This window comes from Pyxicephalus adspersus, chromosome 8, assembly GCF_032062135.1.
Source record: "Pyxicephalus adspersus chromosome 8, UCB_Pads_2.0, whole genome shotgun sequence".
Lineage (NCBI taxonomy): Eukaryota > Metazoa > Chordata > Amphibia > Anura > Pyxicephalidae > Pyxicephalus > Pyxicephalus adspersus.
Window position 1 is genome coordinate 15,633,554 of NC_092865.1, and position 9,561 is coordinate 15,643,114.

General features: G+C 39.6%; 1 protein-coding gene across 1 annotated transcript; it reads right to left on the minus strand.

The window, feature by feature from the left end:
• Positions 1-1,197: 1,197 nt before the first annotated feature.
• PDZK1IP1 (PDZK1 interacting protein 1) lies at positions 1,198-9,224 on the minus strand. Its single transcript, XM_072419599.1, has 4 exons — positions 9,075-9,224; positions 6,098-6,218; positions 3,758-3,838; positions 1,198-2,678 (listed from the first exon to the last, which is right to left on the minus strand). Exons 1-4 carry the CDS (start codon positions 9,136-9,138, stop codon positions 2,594-2,596), a joined length of 351 nt encoding a protein of 116 aa, XP_072275700.1. The 5' UTR covers positions 9,139-9,224; the 3' UTR covers positions 1,198-2,593.
• Positions 9,225-9,561: the final 337 nt, after the last annotated feature.

Here is a 9,561-nt window from a genome sequence, read left to right on the forward strand (position 1 = left end):
CCAGCAACCAGCAAATATGTGGCCACTTATGGCAGCCCTGCTTTCATGGTCCACAACCTATTGGAATGTAAAACTCAGGCCTTAGCAAGGTCTGCATCAGTGAAATGTTAAATAGTTATAAGCAGGTCTGGGTTGGGAGTTATGGGCTTATACATGCACTTGCAGTTTAATTACTTCTGAACTTTGGAATGGTCAAGTTTTCACATCAAGAAAGTGCTTTGCTTAAAAGAGAAGATTGGTTAATAAAAGTCCATAAGACTGATGTGTTTGTAAAACTAGAGAAAAGTGCTGAGACAGCTGGGGTGTTTTTAGAGACCATAGTTATTATTAACAGATGTATTGAGTATCTAAGCAAAACATTGACTATAAGCATTATATTAACCTGAACTTCTGCCCTGCAATTATGTAACCATGAAATGAAAACCAAACAGGTAAATACGGACATCAGGCTCTTACTGCTTTACCATTTGAAAGATTTGGAAATTGGTGTGTATGATCTTGTGGTCCAGCCACACCTGCTGGGCTGTATTACTGCAGAGAATAAATGTCTGATGGCAGATTTCAGTTCTGCATTGTATGGATAGATAAAACCACTTGGGATGATATGCATTGGAGTCAATGTAAAGGGCGCTATAAGGTGGGTCCTATTATATTGGGCTCTAAATTGCTCCTTCCAAAGCAAAAGTCCCAACAGTGGTTGAAAATATGATAATAGAATTTTAGAATGGATATGGGCCATATTCTGTAATGAGACTGCAGACTCATCTTCTGCTTGGCAGGGGTAAAGACCAACATGGTGTAGGTGCATTGCACCACCTAGGCTGCCTTGGTAGGTGGTGATTGTGCCACACTTGTCTTCACTGTCTATGCAAAGCACAGGTCTGATATGGCCTTGACCAACTCTAGAAAGCCCCATAGCGTCGTCCCATGGACATCAAAGAATTGTCAATGGAAACAATCTTTCATGATCATTTCCAGTACTTTTAAACAACTTCAGTACCACACTGGAATTAGACCTGCAGGTTTTCTCTTACAGCCAGTTGTCTTTCAGCCATACATGAGGTTTGTTGCTTTCAATCAGTTCTGGCCGGCACACTTGTATTATCACAGAGCACAATCATCGTGCAATATTACCAAGCTGGAAGCACTTTCTGTATATTGTATGTAAAGCACAGATAAGACGATCACACGTACACGTAAATAACAACATATTTTTAAAACATTAGCTCATATTGATAAGATTATTTACATTAATTGCATCATATCAACATATTAACATTTCTCTAAAGGAAACAGTAAAATAATAATTGATTACCTTTCATGAACAAAGCAAGTGGCTTTGGAGAGAAGGAGTCATGAATACTGAATACATGGATAGAGAAAGTAGAGACTTTGCTGTTTACAGTGTGTCTCCAGCCAGAACATTTGTTAGAACTTCAGTCCATTTTCCTTTTCTTTCTGTGATTTTTCCCTTTCTATAAATCCTTTGGACAAATGAGCCTGGGACAAAAAGTGAGGGGTAATCCAAAATGTTTTGATTGTCACTGAAATAGGGAGAAAATAAGTCTCATTCAGGCCATTCTTAATGGTGACAGCTATGGGATGGTAGGATTCCCCCTCACTGTGGAGACATTTTCACTTACTTGCTGTCATATTACCAAGGAAGAATTAAGGGGGGATCTCATCAGTGGGCCACAACGACAATGATAACCCCATTTCTACCAAAAAACAAATGTTTGATTGAACTTCGTCTTTTGAACCTGAAGAGCTGCATACCAATACCACATTAAGAATAGAGAAGACCAGCATTTCTCAAACTTTTTATTTTGGAGAACCCTTTAAAAAAGGCGTAAGGATCCCCAGCTAAAATCAATTTATAATGGATAAGTGGGAAAAAAACTCATAAACTGGTGTCCAGTGGAAAGAATGCCCCCTTTAACAGTGGTGGTTAGAATACCACCTTACCGGACACCAAAAAACATCATTGGAGCCAAGCAGTTACTTATACCAAATGACTTTGGCAAGCATCATCAAATGGGAAGTCAATCAGCCACAATTTGTGGAGCCCCTAGGAACACCTGGAGAAAATTAGGAGTTCCACAAATCAGGAGTTGATTGGCTGGAGCTGATGAAAACCAAACATGGAATACAGTGGCAGTAAAATAGTGCTAGAGTGGTTTGTGGAATGACTAGGAATCTCTGGAGGAGCCTTGGAGTTCCACAAAACCCTGGCTGGGATTGTCTGCAGTAGACCAATATCAAACATTGGAAATAGTGGCAGTAAAATAGTGACGTTTAAGAGTGGTAATGGACTTCTTGAGTATATTTTCTGATAAAGCCTGTCCTGATACTCTGAATCCTTTGGTATGATCTAGATGTTCCATGACTAGCAGTTAGGATAAGTAATATGTGTGAATATAAATCCTAAACCAGTACTACCGGGGAATCCATTCGTGGCTAGATAACACATTTTCAAACTGCATCCTGAAGAATGTGGGGTTTGACAGTATGTAATAATTATGTCTCCACATGGCTTTCTATAAGGGCAAGTCTTCATTTGGACATGACAATCCAAAACAAGCCCTGGTTATAGTTACATGGGAGTAGAAAGTTCATTATCTGTGATTTGTATTGGATTGTCATAAGCATGCTCCACTCGTACATTATCATCATTGGACCTAAAAGAAAACATAAAAAGTATTATAATAATACCAGGCTTCTTGCTAGGGTACAGATACTTTTGGTACAGTTTGTCAACAAGTCTTTCTTTAGCCCAAAACTCCACTGCACACCCAATCCCACACAACATACCAATAGCAATTTATACGTTCCTTTAGAACCCCTATATACATATTGGTGTCTGTAGTCATATAATCCTTTGTAGTGCCTCTTCGGTGATCTGGCACTAAAGTCCTACTCTCTGACCAGTCCTGTTGCCACCCATCACTTGTGCAAAATGCTTGCAAGAAGGGCTTTTTGGTAAAGAGGGGAGTATCAGCTCCAGTGACTGGGGGTGCTCTTACTTTCCCATAGCACACCATTACAACTACTTGATATTTCTAAATAAATTATTGGGAAGGCACATTCTCCTTAATATGTAGGCATCGTTTGAGTTCAGATTAAATCTTTGCCAAAAGACAACAATTTCAATGAAGGTGTACTTATTATTTCACATGTGACTGAGCACTTCCGACCAAATGATCTGATTTCACAAAACAAGAACCTGACCTGAAGTCACCAGGGCACATGGCTTTGTGCTGATAGTGATGGATTAGGTAAGCAAATAATACATTAGTTAGGGCAGACACAAGATAAGAATTTTGTGTACATACTTAACACCTATGAAAGTTAAATGTAATAATTGGGAAAAAAGCACACAAAATCATGCCATACATTATACTGGTGCTTCCATCAAATCTGTCTAAACTCTCTAATACTAGGCAAAGTAACAGGTTGACTTTAGAGGAGGCATTGCAAATGGTTTGTATTCACCTTCCTTAGTATTCTCCTGATCTGGAACCTGAAATGCCTCGTATTGCCAAAGCAAATATACAAAGCCTCGTGTAAATTTTAGCTTTCTCAGAGTAATGCCACCAGCAGATTGGTTTGCTTTAAAATCTAATTCCAAAAACAAAATTGCATCTATTGCAGCTGAGCAGTTCTTAGATGTAGTGGATGTATGAATTTTTTTCCAAATACATCAATATTAGATTGCTCATTCAGCATTTTATTTGACATAAATGATTTTGGCACTTACTTTGTAACATAACGCCCAGTGCTGCCATTGGGAATCGCCCCATCATCGAGTTTTCCCATGGAGATTGACTCTAGGTTTGGACTACAGGGAAACAAAATACATATAAACCATGTTCAGAACAATGGACTGCTATCGTAAAAAGACAAATGGCACCACAATTCAGACTTCCTGCCATGGGCAAGCAGGGGATCTTGGCAGGGAAATCCAAACAATCGTTCATCAAAGCTCTAAAGGGGACTTTGTATTTGTTAAACTTACATTTTTACAGATTTTACAGATGTCTTTAAGTGGGATCAAACATACATTAGAAAATTGTGACCTGGGTTCAATCTATACTCATAGACACATCAGGGTTTCCTTCTTAAAAAGCTAGATACCTTGCTGACATGCTGACCCATTGCCTACCTGAGACAAGTATGCAGATAAGGTCACCTGAATGCCCTGATCTGCAGATTTCCAGGACAATGACCACCAACCCCCCCAAAAAAACACAGAAGCCATAAAGTTGATATCAGGGGCATTTTTAGTCCCCGGAAAGGATCACCACTTCCAGGCCCACCTGGGTGCTGCCAATCATACAATATCCTAATGTGGGTCTGAATGAGCCCTAAGGCTACGTACACATGTCCAATGATTATCATTGGAATCTAATGACTAACGACCAATCGTCCAATAATTGTTAACAAAAAATAGTGCACAACGACTGGCCAACGACGCCAATGAACAAGGAATGTCACTGGAAACAAATGTCCTTCCCGTCGGATCTGATTGGCGACGATTGTTTGCTATCTATTGTGTGTACGGGAGTTCAGTGATCGAGGATTGTTCTGTTATACATTTTCTCCGGTACACGTCACTTCTTTCATCGTTCAAACGATCATATCCAGTGTGTGTACATTATTGGTGGATTATATTTGAACGTTGGTATCGTTTCAGCATGTACAGAATTGTGCAATACGATCGTTCAAAATAATCAATAATATTAGTTAATCGGTCATTAATCGTTCATTTTCTAACGACAATTATTGCACATGTGTACCTAGCCTTACTGTTTATTTCAAGCCCATTCAAAACATGTTTTCACAGATATGAGGACCCCAAATGAAAGAAAATATGGAGAACAAGAAAGATCATCCAACTTTTCACTCTTAGCACCCACGTCTTTTAGGACCCCAACAATGCCGTTGGTAGGCATATTAGCCAGGTAACGTAGCATTTTTTAGGACAAGGCTTATAATGGCAGCTGGGTTTTTTTCTATATTATTCTTACAGCATTTTTACTATAAACTCCTAATTGGTGGCCCGTAAATTTCTTTCCCACCTACCCAGCTGTCCCCTGCTCTCAGTTACAATACAGATTAGTCATGTGTGTGTTCTTAAATATTCATTGATAGAAGTAGACCAGCAAGTGAAGACAGACAGAAGTTGTTATGAGGGTGGAGTGCGTCTGTGAAACCACTCAGCATTGTACCTTACATTACACAATCCTGAGCTATGCACGGCTCCCATAAGACTTTGTTTTTCTATGTTGCAAGCATTGAAGCTGAAAGTAATACTCTGAATAAATAATCTGCCACTCTGCTTACACAAATGTTTACATACGTGTCTCATATGGTGGTTGACTGGCTAATATATCCAAATAACAAAGATGGTGTGTTTCTACGCATTGCTTTACATTAAAAGTGTCTGCAATGCAACAGATTAGCAAATACAATACAACAATGCCAGTAAAAGCTGAACTTTTAGAAAAGACACAAAATAATACAGATCTGTATTTTTATATGGCAATAAAGCAGTTTAAGGACCTGACTTGGTATCAGCCTTTTGCACAGCACAGCTTGGAGAAAGAAGTAGCATGTGCTGCTTTAACTTTAGCTGTCCAGTAACAGACTAAAATAGGGATAAGACTGGTAAGTGTTACTTTACACCTGCAAAGAGAAATGATGTCACTTACGATTGCAGGAAGGTCTGTGCTGGGTAAGACTTAGCACTGAATGGACAGAAATGCAAATCATTGGTCAAGCAAAGTACACATGCGTTTTACATACTTCAATGCATTCCATCTGTGTATTGAGTTGTTTAAAGACTCATACAGATGTTGGATGATTGTCGCTGGAAATGATCTTATGTGATCTTTCCTGTGGCAGATGAATGAATGAGTGCTTTACACACAGAGCCATTCTGTTCTATGGAGAAGGAAGGGAAAGATGAGTGAGCAGCACCCTGTTGTGCTCTCCTCTGTTGGAAAATTCAGTGGTCATTCCCACCTATCTCTGGTAACAATCATCTCATGTGTGTACTTAGCTTAACAGATCATTTAAATTAAAAAAAAAAACTTACTTTGATCTTTTGTTCCAAACTCTATTGGCCACATAGAAAACAAGGACGAGGAAAAGGAAAACTGTCACTGCAATAAGGCCAGTGCCCCACTGAGGAATGGCCCTTGCCACCTTATTCACACCTGCAAGACAAACATTCACTGGCTTGTGAGGGATTCAAAGCAAACATGTGTGCAAGCTTTGTTAGGGCGATGCATCCAACCTCTTCTTTCATTCTGGCTCTCATTTTCTGCAAATAAATGATAATGGACTGACCAGGGGCAATCAGGCTGGGGTGGTCGAGGCTTCTAATGCATACTATGAGAAGTTCAGAATGTGCTGTGAAATCGAGTAAACGTTTTAATATATGGAAGAAACATGTACAACTATGCAAGACTGAATGTCTAGTCCCCTGAACAAAAGTAACCCCTGCACCAGTGGCGGATGTAGCTAACAGTCATGGGCCCCTGTGCAGAACTGATTTGGGCCCCCATGGCTGGGGAGGGTCTGGGGCCCTTGTGCTGTGGCACATTTTGCACTTCCTTCCCTGCAACACCCAGATTTACTGAAATCCCACAAACAAGCCAAAAGCTGGCCATGCCAGAGTAGGCAATACACGTAGATTTCTACGGGGCCATCTCCATAACTTCTCCTGTATCAGGAACTGCCCCAAAAAAGTCTACAGAGAGCAAATGAGCAGACACAAAAATTAAAATTGTGCCAAATGAATATTCTGGCAGGTCATGGCTGCAAGATCTCAGGAAGTATTTGGGGTGGGTAAGGCATCTTAGGAGCCCAGATATGGTAGATGCATTAGTTTGATATAATATATATAATATATCTCTGTGGGAGCAGTGGTATTGTCCTAGGACAAGACTATAGGACACCTTCTGCTCTTTTCCATAACATAGAAGAATGGGTTCTGAAGTCTATACAATGGCATAATAAACATGAATTATTAGGGTTTGAAATCACTTTCATTCAAACACAGTGTATGTACAATAGGTGAGTGCAGGGTACAAATTTGGGCACAGGAGAAACATTCTGCTGCAAATTGATGTCTGAGCCAATGCTCTTAGTCCTTCCATGCCCATCTCCCCCCGCCAGGTGTCTGAACACATAACCAGCACTGGAGGAAACCTTTAGCAGTATTTTCTCCAAGAAAGTACTTGTTTCAGTCCTTCTGATATTATATTTAATATCTGTATTTATCCGACCAAGCAAGGAACGAATAAAAATCAGCACACCGAAACCTCTATTCAGATATTTAGGGAAGTAGTTTGGAACAATGATGCCTTTGTTTGACTTTTTACACAAACTGTTCTCAGAAACTCCCACTATTTACAACACATTTCTTTACAGGATCGTTTTACAGATTAATACCGGAATATTCTCCTAGTTCAGGAAGATACATCACGAGAATCTGTTGATGGTCATATAATGAACAATATTTGATTTTAACTATATTCCTTCTTGGTAATAATCCTAAAGTGACCAATAAGCTGGCAGATGTCTAATCTGACTTTCCAAAAGTGCAGAAAAATAATTCCTGAGAGATATTCGATGTATCATGATGACATCAGTGGTAAGCGTGGTATTCGGAGAAGATTAGGGCGATCAGTTGCTTTAACCATACCAGGCAGGACTATGAAGCAGGGTAAGTCATCCTGTCTGTAATAACCCATTGAAAGCTAGGAGTTGTTTTCCAAATCTGCAGGGAGGATCAGTCTTTTTTGGCCAATTTTGGTTTTGAAGAGCAACTGCACATTGGAAAACTATGTATGTTGTCATTGCTTGGTTCTAAAGTATACGGAGAACCTGGTTGAGGTCCTGATCCTCTGCCTTTAATACCTTCTTAACAGAGATGGTTTTAACCAAAATGGGACCCTGGTTAAATATGTAGAAGGGGCCCCAAATGTACAATATTTCAGTTCCTTGCTCTCCTGCCATTCTGTCAATTGGGTCCCTCAAGAAAGTTGGGGCTCTGGGAAATTGCCAAGTTTGCCCTTATGCAGCTTATGGGTTCGGCTCATTGCGCTACATCATGCACTTCTGTTTTCAGCATGATTGTTTCAGGTGTGTGACTAAGGATTCTTTGAGATTTGCAGTCTAAAACCATGTGGTTAGATACTCCAGGGTGCACAGCAAACTGCAGGTAAATGCATTTGCATGTTATGTCCTTGCATTTGCAGCACAGTGCATTCTCCAGAAGAGGAAAAGCAACCACACATCAAGAAGCAAAATGTTGCTTCCAAGAACCATGCTGTAACCCAACAGCAATACAAATGCAACCTTGTGCCAAAACATGCATAAAATGATTCCCAACTGCTCCGATTAGGGTGAATGGGAGTGCTCGGCAGTGCAGGTGAATGTGCTGTACTGTGTAGCAGTTTACTCTGAAAGAAAACTACTGAAGTCAAAAGATCAACTTTATATCCAGGCAATTATCATTCTTTAGAATGAGTTCGGCAATGGAAGGTTAGACGATCATACAGTATAGGTCCACATTAAATTACAACCAAACTGGCAACATGGAATCATTTTATATTTCAGATTTTAAAAAAAAATCCTTTACTATAAGGAACACTGGTTACAAAGAACAAACAGATGCACATAAAACAATATGGATCTGGATGTCACTACTCTTCTGCTGTCATTGGTAAGCATTTGGTTGGCACTACTCTGGACAATGGCATGGGTAAAATGTTTTAGGGCCCCCGATTATTTTATTCTCTCCAATTGCAATGTAAGGATGTATATATGTTATGTGATTACAGTAATCCCATTTATGAAACAACTGCAATTTTTTGGGATATTGTTCCCTTTTCCTCTGTAATATTTTTTCTCATTTGGTTCATAATGTTTACATATTTAGCACAAAATTCCATGTTTTTGAAAAGTAAAGCAAACAAGGTGTAGTCTAAAAACAACAGCACAATAAACTGCAGCTGCAATGAAAGTAAAAAAAACTGAACACATTATACATAACTAGGACTTACCGGACTGGCAGGAAACTTGTCCCAGTGAGATGAGCAGGAGAAAGGGAAGCTTTAGAGACAGCATGGTGTCCCAGAGTGTAACGTTTCCTGTGTGGATATGAAAAGTATAATCACATCAATACAGAACTGGAGAACAAGGAAGAATTCCAGAGCAGTTAATAGTAAACCTGTCTGCGATTTGGAAACACCTTTTACCTCTGGGAGGGGCCTGGCTCCCATCTCAGTACAGAATTTGGCAATGACAGGTAATTGGAAATAATAGGCTGGATTAGCTTTTAGACTTTTGCAATTGCAAACCTGCTCAAACAATTGAGGTTACAACAGATCCCTTATTGTTAAATCTAAGTAGAGCCTTTGATTTTATTACTGTAATACAGTCAGGTTGCATAAACATTTGGTAATCAGAAGGAAGGTGTAGGGTGCAGAAACAAAAAAAGTGTGATGTAGGAAAGTGTGGGGTGTTTGAACAGTTACAGTAGTAAATGTT

What these genes read in the sequence shown, in the direction of transcription:
- PDZK1IP1 (XM_072419599.1), bottom strand. Translation starts at nt 9,138, where the DNA reads ATGCTGTCTCTAAAGCTTCCCTTTCTCCTGCTCATCTCACTGGGACAA. An exon ending in GTTTGGAACAAAAGATCAAA is followed by an intron (nt 3,839 to 6,097) that starts GTAAGTTTTTTT and finishes GTTTCCCTGTAG; the next exon opens with TCCAAACCTAGAGTCAATCT. An exon ending in ACTGGGCGTTATGTTACAAA is followed by an intron (nt 2,679 to 3,757) that starts GTAAGTGCCAAA and finishes GTTTTCTTTTAG; the next exon opens with GTCCAATGATGATAATGTAC.